The sequence below is a fragment of the Zingiber officinale genome, chromosome 4A (assembly GCF_018446385.1).
Source record: "Zingiber officinale cultivar Zhangliang chromosome 4A, Zo_v1.1, whole genome shotgun sequence".
Classification (NCBI taxonomy): domain Eukaryota; kingdom Viridiplantae; phylum Streptophyta; class Magnoliopsida; order Zingiberales; family Zingiberaceae; genus Zingiber; species Zingiber officinale.
In genome coordinates, this window is record NC_055992.1 from 22,490,592 (window position 1) to 22,511,060 (window position 20,469).

General features: G+C 38.3%; 2 protein-coding genes across 2 annotated transcripts; both read right to left on the reverse strand.

Moving 5' to 3' along the window:
* Positions 1–4,241: 4,241 nt before the first annotated feature.
* LOC121972299 lies at positions 4,242–5,225 on the reverse strand. The gene has a single exon (XM_042523984.1). The coding sequence runs from the start codon at positions 5,223–5,225 to the stop codon at positions 4,242–4,244; it is 984 nt and encodes a 327-aa protein (XP_042379918.1).
* An 894-nt stretch (positions 5,226–6,119) lies between these two features.
* Positions 6,120–7,229, reverse strand: LOC121972300. Its single transcript, XM_042523986.1, has one exon. The coding sequence runs from the start codon at positions 7,227–7,229 to the stop codon at positions 6,120–6,122; it is 1,110 nt and encodes a 369-aa protein (XP_042379920.1).
* Positions 7,230–20,469: the final 13,240 nt, after the last annotated feature.

Below are 20,469 nucleotides of genomic sequence, written 5' to 3' on the forward strand. Positions count from 1 at the left end.
TGGAGGCGCCTCGGAGGAAGTTGGAGGCGCCTTGGACCAGGGCTTGAAGGCGCCTTGAGGAGGCTTGAAGGCGCCTTACACCTGATAAGGTGCGACCAAGTTTGTGCTGATCAACCCGTGCGACTCGGCGACCTGGAGGCGCCTCGGACAGGCTTGGAGGCGCCTCCAGCACTGTTTAAAAGAGGGGTCGAGGAAGAGGCTCAGTACATCAATTCTAAAGCTGTTATTCATCAACGTGCTGCTCAAAAACGACCCGGCAAAGCTACGACGAGTTTTCGACAACCCAAAGATACAAGTCTTCCTCTTAGTGTTGTCGGTATAAGTTACTGTTAGTACTTTCAATTGTAATCTCTTTTTGTACCAAATTTGTGATTTGATAGTGAATTGCCCACAGTAATCGCTCAACGAGCGAGGGCCTTGGAGTAGGAGTCGCCCAAGGCCCCGAACCAAGTAAAAACACTTGGGTCCTTTTTTGTGTTTGCTTTTATTGTTATTTTCGCTGCATTACACTCAAACGCTTTATGATTTCGAATCGAACGAAATAACCACGAGCGTTATTCTCCCCCCCTCTAGCGCTTATCGATCCAACAATTTATTTTAGCATTTTCTTAAATTTCAACTAAACTTCTACTCATCTGGATCTTGCATCCTGAATTTGATACAAAACTAATACAAAATTCCAGCTATGCTCTTCACTTTCTCCACCAAAACAAAAGAACTCAATCAATACTAAACACCTCCCCCACACTCAATCTTTTGTCCATCCCGACCAAAATGGAATCATCACATAGTATCCAATGTAACCACATCCAAAGAAATAAGGCAAGAGAAAAGAATAAAGATGTGCTGATTCATGACAAGAAAAATAGCAAAAATAAGTGAGGGCAATGTGATAATGAAGTAAATTTCATAAAAATGACTCAACACTGCTCTATTGGTATTAATCAGATTAAAGCAAGTTCTAGAGTGAAATAAACTACAAGGGCATCACTTAAATAGGCTCAACCCTCACTAGGTAGATAAAAGTTATCATATCATTCCATCAATCAAGAATCCATCACTTAGTGTTCCCCACACAATCCTAGAGTTCAATCATGCCATAAAGGTTCTCAACTTGATAATCAAATTTAACATCCCTTTGCAAATCCCTAAAAATGATACAAAGAATTGTCAAAAGGAGGAAGTACCATTTATTCCTAAAACAAAGACTACCAACCTTAAGGAAATGAAAACTACAATGAACATAAAAAACCTGAAGTCTGAAATAATAACCATGCAAAAACAAAAACTACTAATGAAACTAAAAATTTATTAATGCAAATGAAACCAAAAGCTTAACTAAAGAAATAAAATGATTACTAGATCCCTAAAATTTATTCATCTTCAAAGAAGTAAAGATAGAGTGAAACTCCCCTTTAACTCGGATAGATAGCATCAATATGGTCCATTTCCTCCACCACCAAACCATTAACTCCTTCATGGAACTTCTTAAGGCTATGCCCATTCACTTTAAGAATCCGGCCAGTAGACATATCCTGAATCTCAACCACTCCATAAGAGAAAACGTTAGTAACACAAAAGGGTCCTTCCCATCTAGATCTCAACTTACCTTTTATCAATTTGAGACGAGATCGATATAAAAGTACTTTGTCACCAATTTGGAATTCCTTTACCTCAATTTGTTTATCATGAAATCTTTTGGTCTTTTCTTTATAAATCCGTGAGTTCTCATAAGCTTCCAACCTAATCTCTTCAAGTTCTTGAAGTTGCATTTTTCTTTCTTCTCCAACCGTGCCACTATCAACATTGCATGCTTTAACTGCCCAATACACCCTATGCTCAATCTCCACGGGTAGATGACAAGCTGTTCCATACACAATCCTGTATGGAGACATTCCTATAGGGGTTTTGAAAGCAGTCCTATAAGCCCACAATGCATCTTCAAGTCTTTTGCTCCAGTCCTTTCTATCCGGTTCCACAGTCTTTCCAAGAATTACTTTTACCTCCCTATTAGACACTTCTGCTTGTCCATTTGTTTGAGGGTGATAGGATATAGAAACTTTGTGTGTAACCCCATACTTATGAAGCAAAGCTTTCATGTGTTTGTTGCAAAAATAAGACCCTTGATCACTTATGATCGCCCTGGGTACTCCAAACCTACAAAATATGTGAGACCTGACAAAACTAACAACAATAGAAGAGTCATCAGTCCGAGTGGAAATGGCCTCCACCCATTTGAAAGCATAATCAACTGCCAATAAAATATAAGCAAATCCAAAAGAGACAGGAAATGGACCCATAAAGTCAATACCCCAAATATCAAAAACTTCACAAAATAAAATGAATTGTTGAGGCATTTCATTTCTAAGTCCTATGTTTCAATTCGTTGACACCTATCACATGATCTATAAAAAGCATAAGCATCACGAAAAAGGGTAGGTCAGTACAAACCACATTCTAAACTTTCCTAGCAGTTCTTTGTGGTCCAAAATATCCCCCACACTCAGAAGAATGAAAAAAAGTAAGTACAGACTGAAACTCATAATCATGTATGCATCTCCTAATGAACTTATCTCTACAAAACTTCCATAGATAAGGATCATCCCAAACATAGAATTTTGAATCACTTTTTAATTTATCTTTTTGAGCTTTTGAAAATTGTTTGGGATAAACATGTGCTACCAAGAAATTAACTAGATCCACATACCATGGTGACTCACCATGCAGCTGTAAAAGCTGCTCATCCCTGAAATCATCATCAATAGTTGTACGATCCAAGTCTCCTTCAATCCTGCTCAAGTGATCTGCAACCAAATTCTCCTTCCGGCTCCTATCACGTATCTCTATGTCAAATTCTTGAAGCATAAGCATCCATCTGATTAACCTAGGCTTCGCATCAGGCTTCTTGAGGAGGTATTTCAAGGCTGCATGATCAGAAACCACAACCAAATGAGAACAAAGTAAATATGATCTGAACTTATCTAAAGCAAAAATAATAGAAAGAAGCTCTTTTTCTGTCGTGGTGTAGTTTGCTTGAGCTGAGTCTAAGGTCTTAGATGCGTAGCAAATAACGTATGGTGCTCTATCCACTCTCTGTGCAAGAACAACTCCTACTGTAAAGTTTGAAGCGTCACACATCAACTCAAAAGGTAAGGACCAATCTAGGGGTCTGATAATAGGTGCTGAAGTAAGAGTCTCCTTCAATCTGTCAAAAGCCTCTATACACCTCTAATCAAAATGAAACATAACATCCTTTTTAAGCAACTGAGATAATGGCAGAGCAATCTTACTGAAGTCCCTAATAAATCTCCTATAGAATCTTGCATGGCCAAGAAAAGCTCGAACATCCTGCACGCATGCGGAGTAAGATAAATAAGATATAGTGCTAACTTTAGCCGGATCTACTTCAATGCCCTTCCTAGAGACTATATGACCTGAAACAATGCCATGTTCTACCATAAAATGACACTTTTCAAAATTTAAAACCAAATCCGTGTCGATACATCTACTCAAAACTCGAGATAAGTTTTCCAAACATACATCAAAAGATGAGCCATAAATAGAAAAATCATCCATGAATACTTCCATGCAATGCTCTAACAAATCACCAAAAATACTCACCATGCATCGCTGAAAAGTACCTGGAGCGTTGCATAGTCCGAAGGGCATCCGACGATATGCGAATGTACCGAAAGGGCAAGTGAAGGTAGTCTTCTCCTGGTCCTCTCGGTCGATGCAAATCTAAAAATAACCGGTGTACCCATCAAGGAAGCAATAATGTGATTTACCTGCCAGTCTCTCCAACATAAGATCAATAAAAGACAATGGATAATGGTCCTTTCGACTTGCTTGGTTCAGCTTCCTATAGTCCACACATACTCTCCAAGAATTCTTCACTCTCGTGAGCACCAGTTCGTTCTCTTCATTAGCTACCACCGTCACCCCTGACTTCTTCAGAACCACACCCATTTACTGTTAGAAATCAGATAAATGATACCAGCCTGTAAGAGTCTAGTCACCTCCTTCTTTACCATGCCCAAGATCAAAGGGTTAAGTCATCTCTGTGGCTATCTCACTGGCTTCACATCCTCCTCCAAATAAATCCGATGCATGCAAATAGAAGGACTGATCCCAGGAATATCTGCCAGAGTCCATCCAATGACCTTCCTATGCTGTCTCAGAATCTCTAACAATCTTTCCTCCTGATCAGGTTTCAAATTCTGAGCTATGATGACAGATAGCTATTGATTCTCTCCTAAATAGGCATTCTTCAAATGCTGAGATAACGACTTCAACTCATTATGTGTCTGGTCAATAGAAGGTGATCCTAGGGGTAGAGTTTCTCCTAAGCAATCCCCTACGCATAATTCTTCTTCTCTGAGCGATTCTAAGAGTAATGCTTCTCCTAAGGAATCCCCTACGCATAATTTTGAACTGACATCTGCTCCCATATCTACGACATCCTCCAATAATGAAACAAATTCTTCTCCTTGATCAACATCAGTAATATCCGCTTCTTCATCAATATCTGACAAGAAATCCATGCCATCTAACTCCTCTGAGATGTCTAAGCTAAGAATAGAATGATCCTCTCTTGGATGCTTCATAGCCTCAAAAATGCTAAACTGAACCACTGTGTCTCCTATTTCCATGGAAAGAGTTCTTGCATATACATCAATCTTGGTTCTAGCTGTTTTCAAGCATGGACGCCCAAGAATAAGTGGTGACCTGTTTGCAAGCACATCACCCTCCATATCTAAGACGTAAAAATCTGTAGGAAAAATTAACTCCCTTACTTTTACCAACACATCTTCTATCACTCCAGCTGGGTGTGCTTGACTTCGGTTAGCTAAGTGAATCACCACACCTGTAGGTTGCAAAGACCCAATTCTTAATGACTGAAAAACTGACTTAGGCATCACATTAATCGAAGCTCCAAGATCTAACATTGCATCCTCAAAAATACAATCTCCTATAACACAAGGAACTGTGAAAACTTCTAGATCTTCACATTTCTGAGGAACTGGCTGAAGTAATGCTGAGACATTCTTCCCCATACTTATCAATTCATTTCCCTTCAATTTCTTTTTGTGCACACAAAGATCCTTGAGGAATTTAGCATATTTTGGAATTTGTTTGATCATGGTTAGCAATGACACATTCACTTCAACCTTGCTAAATAATTTCACTAAATCTTGATACTCTCTAGCCTTTTCTTCCTCCATCTCTTTTCTTGGTTGTATACTTCTTCGAGGGAAAGGTAACAGAATGGAAGGCTCAACTCCTTCCTGGTTTGGATTTCTATCCAGATTCTATGCTGAATTTGAAGCTGAATGACTAGCTGCTATTTGATTAAATTCTAAACCAGAATCTGCTCCACCAGATTGAGTAGGTTCTGAAGTTGCAGGGTGCACAAAATTTTGCCGATCAACTCCAGAAATCCCATTCTGTGTAGAATCTGTATGTTCTTGAATTACTGGAAAAGTCTGAAAATTCTGTTGTGATCCTGCTGTCTGATTTGGGTCTGAAATTTTTTTACCACTTCGAAGAGTTAATGCACTCACATTTCCCTTAGGATTTAGAGTGGGTTGTGAAGGCAATTGACCAGATCCTTGGTTTTGCATCTGATTAATATTACTAGCTAGCTGCCCAATCTTCCTTTCAATGTTTTGTAGTGCTGTATCAGTCCTCTGCTGATGTTGCCACTATTGCATCGTCTGCTGCTGCTATTGCAACATTTGCTGCATTAAATCTTCTATTTTTGAGCTACTGAAGTTGTGCTGAGATTGCATTGATCTCGGGCTTGTAGAAGATGGCAGTGCAAGCTGAAATTGATGCTGATTTGCATTACTTGGCTGCTGGAAATTCTGCACAGGTTGCTGAATCTGCTGAAAATGTGTTTGTTGATTCTGTAAGTTCTGAAATTGTGGCTGAATTGCAACATTTGACTGCTGGAAATTCTGGAATGGTTGAAATTGCTAATTTTGGCTGAAATTTTGCTGAAATTATGGTTGCTGAAGCTGTTGATATTTCTGAGAATGAACTGTTGGATGACTCTGAAAATGGTGTTGATTCTGTTGATGCTAGAATGATGGCTAGTAAATCTATCCTTGTGGTGGCTATTGATAAAATGTATTCCCATACCTCAAATTAGGATGATCCCTCCATCTCGGATTGTAAGTTGAAGAGTTGGGATCATATTTGTGTGATTGATATTGAGATCTTGAGATGGCTGCCACTGATTCATCTTGGTGTAAGTTAGGACAATAATCCGAAGAATGATCTTGGCTTGAACAAATTCCACCCAATTTCATCATTGGTAAAGGAAAATTTGAAACGTGACAAGAATTTTGCAATGTCATTTGCTTCACTAAAGAGGTCAACTCTTGCAAATTGTTTCTGATTTCTTGTTGCTCATTCGAAACCAAATGAGTTTCATTAACCACTCTAGTACCAAGAGCTCTAATTCCAAATTCCTGTGAATTTTCCGCCATATTTGAAATAAGCTCTCTTGCTTGATTTGGAGTCTTATTCACCAAAGCTCCTCCAGCTGCTGCATCTATCATGCTCCTATCCATGGGAAGTAGACCTTCATAAAAATACTGAACAAGAAGTTGATCACTAATTTGATGTTGTGGATAACTCGAACACAGCTTCTTGAATCTCTCCCAATAATCATAAAGAGTCTCTCCCACTACTTGCTGAATACCCCAAATACTCTTCCTGATAGTTGCAGTCCTAGAAGCTGGGAAAAATTTCTCCAAAAATGCTCTCTTCATATCAATCCAACTTGTAATGTATCCAGCTAGAAGGTAGTATAACCAATCTTTAGCTGCTCCCGTCAAAGAGAATGGAAAGGCCCTCAACTTAATGTCTTCTTCTGAAATCCCCTGTGGTTTCATGGTAGAACAAACCACATGGAATTCATGTAGATGCCGGTTGGGATCCTCTCCTGATAAGTCTTTAAATTTGGGAAGCAGATGAATAAGTCCTGATCTAAGTTCAAAATCTCCTGCCAAATCTGGATAAGTGATGCATGAATACTTATAAGCCACATCTGGAGCTGCAAGCTCTTTCATGGTTTGATTTCTTTCTGTTATCTGATTATCCATATCTGAAATTCTGCTCTCAAGAGTTCTTGCTGATCTATCTAGTCTCCTCAAGGCCCAAAAGGTTCTTTCAATCTCCGGGTCAAGTTCTAGCAATGTTGCAAAGGAAGACCTAGTCATGCAAGAAAATCAACAATCAAAATTCAGTAGATAGTCAATAAAATCAGTGAAACTAAAGCTGAGAAAAAAGAAAATTATTTACAATCCAAAACAAACAAACAATTCTAGCAACGTGTTCCCCGGCAACGGCGCCAAAATTTGGCAGCCATCCAAATATATCTCATAAATAAACTCCCAAATTAATGTTATGATCGAAAACTCACACTACTCAAGGAAATGTTTTAGTATAAGGTCCGAGTCAAAATTTTCAAGGATAATGCTAGCAATGTGTTTGTCTCGGATTTGGAACACTCTCTTTTTGGGTTTTCTAGTTATGAAAATGGGGTTGGAATTAAAATGCAAAATTCAGAACTGAATTGAACTTGCTGACAAAACCATTACCTACTGCAGAATTAACTTAAAACAAATTGGAATTCACAAATTTAACACACAATTGCACTAAATGGAATTCGACCTAATTACGACAACCAAACCTTATGAATTCTAAATGCAACCTAAGCAAACTAGAGTTTTAATTCTAAGCAACCAGATATTAATGCAATCCTAAATCTACTTAGCTAAGTGGATTTACCTAATGAAAACCGAAGTGTAGAAAACTAAGTTTAACTCATTGCAAATCAAGAACTTAACAAGAGCTCAACACTACATCAAACTAAGCACACTAGAAATTAATTACTCATTTAACAACTTACTTATCAGCAAATAAATGAATTAAACGAAATTACAGTAGAAACTGTCGAACCAAGCAGAACACAAAACAAAACACAAAAGAATAGTACTATGAAGAACAGATTCGTGCAAAAAAATAAAGCTACAAACAAATCTAAGATATGAACTATCGAATTCAGAAACAAAAGTGTGAGAATAAGAAAATCTAAGCTAAGAAACAAACTACAAAGAAACCTAACATCCCTACAACTCAAATCTTAAATCAAATTTGTCTGCTCCTTACCGTCGCACAAGGATCTACAGAGAACTCTCCAACAGAAGTCAGAATGGTGTCCTCGAGCTCAATACAAACTCAGATCCACCTAAATCAGCTCACCAATCTTCAGCGAGTTCAGAATATCGAATTTGTTCACTGTCGCGCCTGCTGGATTCACTGGTGCTGGAATCGCAAGGCTGGAAAGGAAGCTACGAGCGATGGATTGATGTCAGGAATGGTACAGGTCCACCAGAGGAACGCCGCGGATGATCCCGTGGAGGGATGGAAGCTCAAACCAGAGGAACGCCTTGAGGAAGAAAACGCGGTTCGCAGCTATAGTACTCTACCCCACGAAATCACCTCGCTGGAGAAGAACGATGGTCGGAATTTGATCGCCAGATTCTGAGGAACCTCCACGCCGATGAAGACAAGCTGAATTGCAGATATGGATGCAGGAAGGGAGCCGCGTTCGCGCCTTCAAGAGAACTGGCACGATGAACAGTAGCGCAAGCTCACTGTTCACCGTGCCAAATTCCAGCCTTTATACCTAGGGTTTCGTTCAGCTAGGGTCTGACTTGGGCTCGGGCTCAATTGAAGTCAGGTGGAATCTAGGCTCAGTTAAGCCCAACTGTGGTTTTGCACTTCTTCATTTGGTTGGGTGAACCAAGCCTCCACTTGAATCATGAGTCTGTTAGTACCCTACAAAACCAAATGCACATAATGAGGAATAAATCATGCATTAGAGGGAAAAACATCATAAAGCTCATAAAGACCTTTTTTTGGGAAATATGATTATAATTGAAGGTTAAAATATGCAAATGTATAAAGAACACCACATATTAACCCAAAAACAATGTATCTAATCATTGCTTATCACCCATCCATGCTTCCATCGTTATAAATATTTCCATATTTATTTTATGTATGGTCCAACCAAATATTTATCTCTTGATCTAAGAATCCTATTCTTTAACTTATTTTATATCTTTGAGAGACTCGTTAGTGTGTGTGGCCCAATAGGTTCCCAATTTATCTTGCCCATCCATAATTAACTACTTAGTTATAGAACGATCATGAGTGACACCTAGTAGTACATCATGATCCCTAATTAGCCAAAAAATTATAGTTGATCTTAGAATTAACTCTAAACCCTTCAGCAGCTACAGTGAGTCGTGTCTCATTCCTTTCACTCGTCTTATACCCACTTGGTTTAGGATATGGTCTATGTGTCTTGTCCCCACTAGGCTAACTACGTTACACTTAGCCCAAATAATACTTCCTTGTTATGTGAATTCAAATTACTCGTGCATGTGTACAAGAGTCTCACACTCTTAACATGTGATGCTTTGGCCAAAGACTTTGAATAATAATCCTAACCAGTGGCCATAGGGTATACGTCTCCTCGCAAGGAGCGATGAATCCTCTATGGGCTATCCAAACACCTTCGGGCACTTTAACTTATACCCAATTATTCCAGATCCACACCTTAATGAGATACTTACTTAATATGTCAAAGTATAAGTCTTTATGACCAAGATGACTTGTATACCTCAAGTCGAAGGAAATTTGCACTCGTGTTGCTGTAAGAACTTCACACACACACACACACACACACACACACACACACACACACACATATATATATAGAACTATATGAAGTCTTATAGCGAGTCACTCCAATGAACTAATTATTATAACCAACATCTACGTTTAACTCTCGACATCCCAATGTCTCCAGCTAGTGAGAAAACAGCTGCTTGGCCGAACCAAGGAGTATAACCCGTGCTAGTCTTACAAAATTGATGGTGTTCGAATACATCAATTCGATCACTAAGAAAATTTTAATATATTTATAATTGCACATGTAGAGATAATCACTAGTTGCGATCCAATTATAAATTCTCTCATGCTATGAATTATATTACAGACATTCAGTAAATATGTTTAAAATAATCAAACATATAATATGCACTCAAATAGTGAATCTATACTTATCAAATAAATAGAAAAAAAATGTAACGCGAGTTATAAGGCTCAAATTCTAACATAAGTGAGCTTGCTCTTGCACCTAAGTCACAGGCTCTTGCATCATTCAACCGAGTTATAAGCGAGCATACTCTCACTCCTAAGTCCCAAACTCTCATGTCGATAGGCCAAGTTATAAGCGAACTTGCTCTTTCGCTTATGTCCTAAACTCTCAAATCATTCGACTAAGTTATAAACGAGCTTGCTCTCACGCCTAAGTTCTGGACTCTCGCGTCATTCGATTGAGTTATAAGCGAGCTTGCTCTTGTGCATAAGTTCCATACTCTCACATCGTTTAACCGAGTTATAAAAGAGTTTGCTCTTATGCCTAATTCTTAAACTGCCATGTTGATCGGCTGAGTTATAAGCCAGTTTGCTCTTGTGCTTATTTCTTAGACTCTCAGACTTTTCAGTCAAGTTATAAGCAAGCATACTCTCGCGCCTATGTCTCAGACTCTAGCACTGTTCGATTGAGTTATAAACAAGTTTGCTCTCATGCCTAAGTCCCAGACTCTCACGTCATTCGGACGAGTTATAAGCGAGTTTGCTCTTGTTCCTAAGTCATAGACTCTTGTGTAGATTGACTGAGTTATAAGTGAGTTTGCTCTCATGTCTATATCTCAGACTCTCAGATTGTTTGATAGAGTTATAAGCGAGCTTGCTCTTGCGCCTAAGTCCCAGACTCTCACATCGTTTGCTCGAGTTATAAGTAAGTTTGCTCTCATGCCTAAGTACCAGACTCTCATGTCATTCGGCTGAGTTATAAGCAAACTTTCTCTTATGCCTAACTCCTAGACTCTCATATTGTTCGACCAAATTATAAGTGATGTGAGTAAATATTATGATCATTTATACATGTTTTAACGCACATTCACTTACTTTATGCGTATATATTCTTTGCATGATCGTCTCTTTTATCATATACCCATTATAAATACTCTTTTGTTTGGTGATATGCTCTTTGTTTGGTTTTGTGTTGACAGGGACAACTTTCGGAGCAAAAATAGCGATTGTCGACGCACCGAAACGAGGCAGACTACACGGTTGTGCAATCTCGCACGGCCGTGTGGCCAAACAAGGGAAGGACAGTGCACGGTCGTGCAACTTTGGCACGGCCGTGCGACCAAACAGAGGTGGATCCGTGCATGGCCATGTAAACCTGCACGACCGTGCCCCCCACGACCAGCAGCCAAGCCATACACGACCGTGCGATCTTGCACAACCGTGTCCCAGGAGCCGAGCCCCAGATCCACATGGGCGTGCAGCACGACCAGAAGCAAAAGAAGGCATGGTCGTGCTACATCTGCACGGTCGTGCTGCGACGCCATACCCTAGCCTATAAAAAGGGTTCTAACCCTTCTCCTAGGGGGGGGGGGGGAAGCGAGCCGTTAAAGGGAGAATCCCATTGGTGTCGTTCCATGCCATCCAAGACCTCCGTCCAACAATCCTTCATCACCACATCAACTCCAGAAGTAAAGGATTGGATCCAAAGATCACTCATCGTCGTTGGATAAACATCCTTTCTCTTTCTCTCTTCTTGTTTGAGGATTGTATGCTTGATTACATTATGTCTTCGGGTTTTTCTCCGTCATTTATGGAGTAGATTCCTTGTTCTAGGATTAGGGAGTAGTTGTGGATTGGTTTTGATGTAAGACTCATATTTATGCCTTTATTCATTGGATGATTTTTCTTGCTTTGTTTCAACTACTATGCATGAGACTTGTTGCTAGATTTCCATATTGCATTAGTTGATTGTGTAAGAATTGCTAACCTCGTAGAGAAGATCCTAGATCGTATACCTGAGGGGCTCTAGTGACAGGGGTAACTCGTTCATGGACATCTAAGGAATTTCCTTGAAAGGAGAGGCAGCTTCTCCACAAGGAAGTAAGAGACCAAACCAAGCCCTTACTTCTATCTTTAATGACATCAATTAGAGTTGCGTTCTTGTGATCTACCAAGGCGCCCTAGTGACAGGGGTTAACCGTAACAAGATTTCACAGGGATCTTCTCTATTTAATGTTTAAGGATGGTTGTTTTAGCTTCCGGCGAATGCATGTTGACAAACAATGAGTAAAAGATAGAAAGTGATACATCAATACCACCACAATGCAACTGAACTCCTAGAACTCTTCATAAACTAAGTTAATTACTGTCTCTTCACTAGTTCTCGTCTCCGCTTCCCAATCTCTTTTCTTTAGATAACTTACAACCATCGGTAGTTTAGCTAATCATAAGTGAGTCATTGCGAGTGCTTGTAACCAGTGCTCGTGGGATCGATAATCTTTATTACTGACGATGAATCCGTGCACTTATGGAATCGTAATAAGTTTTTGGCACTGTTGACGGGGACCGCGTCTATAACATTAGTGAAAATCATATTAGATTAGACTAGACTTTGTTTTTTTTCTTTATTTCTCCTTTCCCGAATTTCTGCATTTCAGAGATAAATAATTTTATTTTTATTTTTCTTTATTTTCTGTATTTTTATTAAAAATGCTAAATAATAATAATAATATTATTTCAACTATTTTCTTTACTTTATTTCATTTCATTTCATTTCATTTTGCTTAATTTTACACTCGAAATATTCCATATTTTATTTTTGCATGCAAAGAGCTAATCTTTTAGGACAATTTCTACCGTTCGATCCAGAAATCGATAGGACTTTCCTGAGAAGAAGAAACTTACAAAAAGTATTTCAAGCCGAACAAGAATCTTCAGAAATGGCTAACAAACTGTTGAAGGATTACGCAGCACCTTATACACGAGGGGTTCAGTCTAGCATCACTCGACCGCCAATCGAAGCTAACAATTTTGAAATCAAGCCTGCAGTAATCCACATGGTCTAGCAGAATCAATTTGGAGGACTGCACGATGATCCAAATCATCACTTAGAGCTTTTCTACGAGATTTACGGTACTATGAAAGTGAATGGGGTCCCACCAGAATCAGTAAGGTTACTTTTTTTGGATTTTTTCTGAAAGACAGAGCCAAGCAGTGGCTAAATTCTCTTCTAGCAAACATCATAACATCTTGGGATCAGTGTGAGCAGAAAATTCTGGACAAATTCTACTCGCCAAAGAAAATTGCCCACATGAGGAATTTAATCGTAAGCTTCAAACAGATAGAATCAGAATCATTATTTGAAGCCTGGGATATATTCAAAAGTTTGCTGAGACAGTGCCCCCATCATGGCCTTGAGAAATGATTGATTCTTCACATATTCTACAATGGAATCAACTATCACACAAAGGTATCCCTTGATTCTGCTGTAGGAGGAGCATTAATGAACAAGAGCCTTGATGAAGCTGAAGAGATTATAGAGAATGTGGCACAGAACCACCATTAGTGGGCAACCGAAAGATCTGGTGGTTTTTTCTCAGGGAATCCAATAAAGGCGTCAGGAAAATTTGATGTAGATGTAGTCACACTTATGTCTATAAAGCTGGACGCTCTGACCAAGAAGTTTGAGGCCATGGGAAATAACACGGGCAATGCAATAGTATGTGTTTGCGAAACTTGCGAAAGTACGGACATGCTCAAGATACTTGCCCTTTAGGGCCAATACAAGCACAGATAAACTAACTTGAGCAATGTGATGTGATAGTCAGTTACAACCAAAAGCAAAACAATTCGTACTCCAACACATAAAACCCTGGATGGAGGAACCACCCAAATTTTTCGTACCGGAATAATCAAGACCAAGGACCAACAAAACAAAGCTATCAACCTGGGCAACAGAGCTACTCATCTGGACAACAGACTTATCAACAACAGCAACCTTCACAACTGTCCAAAATCAGAAAGATGCTCGAAGAAGCCCTCTCAGAGCAAACAAAGATGAAGAATGAGATCAAGCAATTGACTCAAAGACTGGAAAATTTCGAAAAACATCAAAAGATGCAAGACAGCCAGATAGCCCAATCCTTTTCAAGAGTATAGGAAACATTTCCAAGAAAGCCCGATATAAACCCTGTGGAACACTACAATCGCATCGAGTTGAGGAGCGGACGAACTTTGTGTAACGCCCGCCCCTTTTCTACACTCCTGCCTAGTGAGGGCGGGGTTACTTTCTTACCCTTAGACTTAGTAAACTTAAACATTCATACATACATACAGCGGAAGCATATCTATGTTTTCCTAGAATCATACTAAGCATATAAGTATGAAATACATGGTTCAACTTAAATAGTCATAGTATTCATTTCTAACACATGCATAGGGAATCATAAAGACATCATATAACATAACATATTATTCTAAGTTCACTTCAGCAGGTAATTTTATTTCTTTAGCCAAGTCACCATCACACATCTCTTGCCCCTTCCTCCTGCTCCTCTAGTTTATCCATCCTTTACCTTTATCTGTGGTACAAGGAAAAGTATCTGTAAGCACTCAAGGCTTAGTGAGATCCTTTCCTACTCACAAAAACCAATATATCATTTAAAATCATCATATCATACATCATGGAATAGATGACACTCATATCATATAATTAAAACATATCATATGATGGCATAAATCTTATCATGGTATAAGTAACATCATATCATAGCATAAATCATATCATAACATAAGTAATCATCATATCATGGTATAAGTAACATCATATCATAGCATAAATCATGTCATAACATAAGTAATCATCATATCATGGCATAAGTAACATCATATCATAGCATAAATCATGTCATAACATAAGTAATCATCATATCATGGCATAAGTAATATCATATCATAGCATAAATCATGTCATAACATAAGTAATCATCATATCATGGCATAAGTAACATCATATCATAGCATAAATCATCATATCATGGTATAGATCATATTATAACATAAGTGTACATCATAGCATAAGTGAAAACATCATGACATTTCTTTTCATAACATCAAGGCATCATATCATAGCATAATTGTAAGCATCCTTTCACATCATTTCGTAAGCATGGATTGCAAGATGTCCTTTAAAACATGGGTAATGTCATGTGCAATATGCCTTTCAAAACATGGTTTATGTCATGAGCGAGATGTCTTAAAACAATATCATATAGTACTTGAAAATAATCTCAACATGAAGGGGCCCGGCTTAGTACCACATACATACATAATGCGCGCATCCTAACTAGACCCAAGATAGCTAGTCTTGAACCTACTAGGAAACTAGGCCCGTAGCTCGGCCTAGGGGCACGTAAGGAGCCCACCCTTTACTAGGCCCGTAATTCGACCTACGGGCGCATAAGGAGCCCACCCTTTTGGTACAAGCCATTCAAAGTAAAATACATGCCATATCATATCTCTATCATTTCATAACATATTCATGTCATTCATAGCATATCTTATTCATGCCATTCATAGCATATCATGTTCATGTCATTCACAGCATGTCATATTCATGTCATTCATAGCATATCATGTTCATGTCATTCATAGCATATTTCGTTCATGTCATTCATAGCATATCATGTTCATGTCATTCATGTCATTCATAAGGTATGCATAAATGGGCGCATAGCCATGCATACTTGGGCACATAGCCATCATACTTGTCTTGGGCACATAGCCATCATATTTTGGGCACATAGCCATTTTAGATATCATTCTCATGCATGGTTCATAAGCATATTTAAACGAGCAATATAATACATCATGGAAAGAAAAAGAAAACATAATCATGCATGGATCACAAGTTAACTTCTTCTAATTCATATCATGGCAAGGAAAGGACATATTGGGTCACAATTTAGTCTAAATCCACAACCCACTAAGGGTGGCCGAAACATGCATAGGCTCATTTAGGTTACATGAAATCATACAAGCATATGGACCCACATTCATTCCTATAACATTTATCATAAGGAACATCATAAGCATATTTGATCTAGGTTCTATGCTTCCTAGGTTTTAAAATCCATCTTGGCCGAAATATACAAGGTCCAAAACTTGGTTACAAATAGCATGTAAACATGTGAATCCTAATCAATTTCCATGCATTTATCATAAGCATTCACATGAGCATATTAGGTTAAAGTTCAAGCTTCCTAAGTTCACCAAGTGTAAGTGGCCGAATGCTACAAAAGCATAAGTTCTAAGCATAAGAGTACCCTATAAATTTAATAGCATATCATAGAGAAAAACATAAACATGTTAGGGTTGAATTTAGGCTTGCCTAAGCCCTACATTTCATGTTGGCCGAAAGTTCATCATGAAAAAAAAAAACTAACCTTAAGCAACATGAAATCTCAAGTGCATTATGTTATCTTCATATCTTTTCATAGGGTAAAACATAAACAAGCTAGATTTGAGGTTGAGCCTCCTTAAGGTATTTAATCCCTTAATGGCCGAAACCTTAAGGTAAGATCCTACTAGTTCTAAGCAACATACAAGTATAAAACATCAAGAGAACATTCACAACATATTATGGAAAAACTTCATACTTGATACTTCTTCTAGAATTTACAAGCATGTGAGTACCTTATGAATTTCATAGCATATCATGGGGAGGAACATAAACATGTTAGGGTTGAGTTTAGGCTTGCCTAAGCCTTACATTTTATGTTGGCCGAAAGTTTATCATGTGAAACCTAACCCTAAGCAACATGAAATCTTAAGTGCATTATGGTATTCTCATATCTTTTCATAAGGTAAAACATAAGCAAGCTAGATTTGAGGTTGAGCCTCCTTAAGGTATTAAATCCCTTCATGGCCGAAACCTTAAGGTAGGGTCCTACTAGTTCTAAGCAACATACAAGTATAAACATCAAGGAAAATATTCATATATCATCATAGAAGAGATCATAGGCATGTTAGTTTTTAAATTGAGCTTCCCTAGGTTTTAAGCCTCTTCATGGCCGAACCCTAAGGTAGGGTATTACCTAACTCCAAGCCTTGTACAAGCATGAAATATCAAGGTCATATTCATAGCATATCATGAGGAAAAACTTAAACATATTGGTTTTGATTTTAAGCTTCCATAAACTTTACAAGTATCATGACCGAAATTTCTAAAGGAAACTCTAGGTTGTAAATTCATCTAAACTCGAATAAAAACCATATAACAACTTGTACCACAGGTGAGGGGATACTCACATCCTCTTGCTTGGTCTTTTCCTAAGAGAAGGTACCCTTTGTGAAGAGAAAGAAGAGAGCTTCTCCTCCTAGTGCTCCTTTGTGCTTCTCTTGCTTGTGAGAGGTAGATCTTGAGGGTTCCTTCTTGTTGGTTTGGTTTTCTTAGGTAGAAAACCTTAGTTGGATTTTCGGGAAAGAAGAGAGGATGCTCTAAGTCACGACAATGGTGAGGGAAGGGAAGAAAAAATGAAATCCCTTCTTGGTTTTTCCTCTTATGCTAGGTGGAAGTAAGAAGCAAAAAGAGACTTTGCTTTCCCCTCTTCTTAACTCATCTTTTATTCTCTTAATGATGAAAAAATGTCTTCATTCATCCTCTTACTTCCTCTCCTCTCCTTCCCTCTTGGATCTTCACGAAAATGGGAAAGAGTGAGGAAGGAAAAAACAACTTGTCTTGCTTCTTAATCAAGAGAGGGAGGAAGAAAGCTACTTGATGTTTCTTGCTTCCTTCTCTTAATCATGGTTTTATCTATATCTACAATATTCATTCTCTATTCAACAATAACTCATGATGGTCTAGTGGTAATTCCAAAATCCTTAGCTTAAGAAGGTTCAAGGTTCAATCCTTGACCAATTCTCTTTTTTATATATATATATTTTTGGTTCCATCTTGTCTTCTTTTATTCTAAGAGAAAATATTCACATACTTAGCTTAAGAAATTCGTGGGTGTTACACTTTGGAAGACCCCCAAATCACTACTCAGAAAGGACTTGACTCAGAGGAAGAGCCCTCTCTCCTAATGCCCAATCAGATCCAGAACAGGGATAAAGAGGAGATCACCAAGAAAGTCGAAGAAACTCTTCAAATTCCCCCACAAAGTCAGACAATTCCTTTCCCTCATAAACTGATAACATCCCAAAAGGATGAAGAGTTCAACCGATTCCTGAAGAAGATTAAGGAAATTTGCGTAGAAGTACCTCTGATAGATGCACTGCACCAAATGCTGAAGTTCATAAAATTTTTAAAGGGTATTTTATCTAATAGGAGGCAGAAGGGCGACTTCGAGACCGTAGCATTAACGAAAATTGCAGCATTCTACTTATGGCAAATATTCCACCGAAACTTCAGGATCCAGGGAGTTTTACCATACCTTGTAAAATTGGTTCTGAACTCATACAGAAAGCTTTCTACGACTTGGGAGTCAGCGTCAGCCTAATTCCATACTCATTATGTAAGAAGCTAGGACTCCAGAATATTAAACTGACTACTATGACATTGCAATTAGCTAACTATTCATGTAGATACCCAATGGGAATAGTGGAAGACGTGCCAGTAGAAGTAGGCGGATGCAACATTCCCACATATTTCATTATCCTGGATATGGAGGAGGATCCCAAGATACCAATCATCCTTGGGAGATCATTCCTTGCCATCGCTGGAGCTCTCATTGATGTGAAAAGTCACAAGTTATCCTTGGAGATTGGCAAAGAAAGGTTATAATTTGATTTATCTGATTCTTCTAACTGCGTCTCCTCTTCTCAGGGAAATTCTAACAAGATGAACATACACAAAGCTGAGGAGTGCAGTTTCCAAGAGAGGTCCCCTCCAATGAGCAATAAGAAGTACATTTGTCCTGCACGAGCAAAACTAAAGGTGAAGACTGGAGCATTAACCCTAGGAGGAGAGTCGTGCTTCCATGGGTTTAGTCCACACTAACTGAAACGGGGTCGAGCTAAAGACCTAAAACAAGCGCTTCTTGGGAGGCAACCTAAGGGTTTTTCATTTTAGTTCATTATTCCGTTTATCATTTTATTTCTCTAGTAAGTTCAGTCGAGTACTGTTATTATATTTTTTTTTTATATTTTTGGGTATTCGTTTTCAGAATGTTCATAGCCTCCATGAGCTGGTCATGAGCGTTTCATGGGCGTGAAGGCGTCAGAGGAGTTAAATTTTTTGGGTGATACTTGAAATTCTATTTTGTTTCCCCTGTACAAAAATTTGTACAAGTACAGGACTTTTCCTAGCAACCCATGTGCTCTACAGAAGTTAAACTTGGATTGCAAATGAAACTTAATATTTTTAATCCAAGTTGTTCTTCAGAAGTTAAACTTGGATTAGAAACGAAATTTAACATTTTTACTCCAAGTTCAACCCATGTGTTTTTCAGGAGTTAAACCATATTACAAAAGTTGATTAAATATCTATTTCAAAGATTGGCTTCTAGATTAAACATGGCGAGGCACTCAACCTTCTTGGATATGGGATCATCTACCACTTCCTAGACAAAGTCTTTCAAAGAAATTGAATATTTAAACTTCTTACAGCAACCTTAGGTTTAACTATAGAGACCATAATAGAAACACAAAATCGAAACATAAAATCGCTAGCCTCTTGTGTTGGTATTTCAGGATCCACACAAAGAAAAACTAAACTAGTTTCGCTGTGGAATAAAGAACTAGTTATACCTTTCTTTATATCTTAAAGACCTCTTGACCTTCTGCTATATTCCTCTCCTCCTCTTGGACGTCGTGTGGGTGACGATCTACCAAGATAAAGACACCTGACCTTCTCCTTCTTTTCCAAGCTTTCGGCCACCAAAGAATACAAAGTGAAGAAGCCTCCTCCTTCTTCTTCTTCTCCACCGACCAACCGACCACCAAGTGCTTCTTCTCTTCTTCTTCTTCTTCTCCTTCAAGCCGTAACCACCAAGGTGAGATGGGCACCGGCCCTAGAAGGAAGACAGGGAGGAAGTGGGGTGTCGGCCTAAAGGGAGAAAGAGAGAAGAAGAGGGTCGGCCACCAAGAGAATAAAAGATAGAGAGAGCTTAGGTTGTGCTTAGAGAGCATCCCCTCCTCCTCATTTATAATCTTTGCTAGCGGCTAATAAGGAAAGTTTTTAATAAAATTTTTTTTATTTGCTATTGTAGATGGTTACAAAAAAGGAAAGATTTTAAAAAAATTAAAATCTCTCTTTTAAACCATTGTAAATAGTTATAAAAGGAAATATTATAATAAAATTTTGTTTTAAACAAAATCTTCTTTTTATTCCTATAATGGTTAATTACAAAAAATGAAAGATTTTAACAAAATTAAAATCTTTCTTTTAACCATTATAGATAACTACAAAAGGAAAGATTTTAATAAAATTAAAATCTCCCTTTTAACCATTGTAGATAACTACAAAAGGAAAGATTTTAACAAAATTAAAATCTCTCTTTTAGC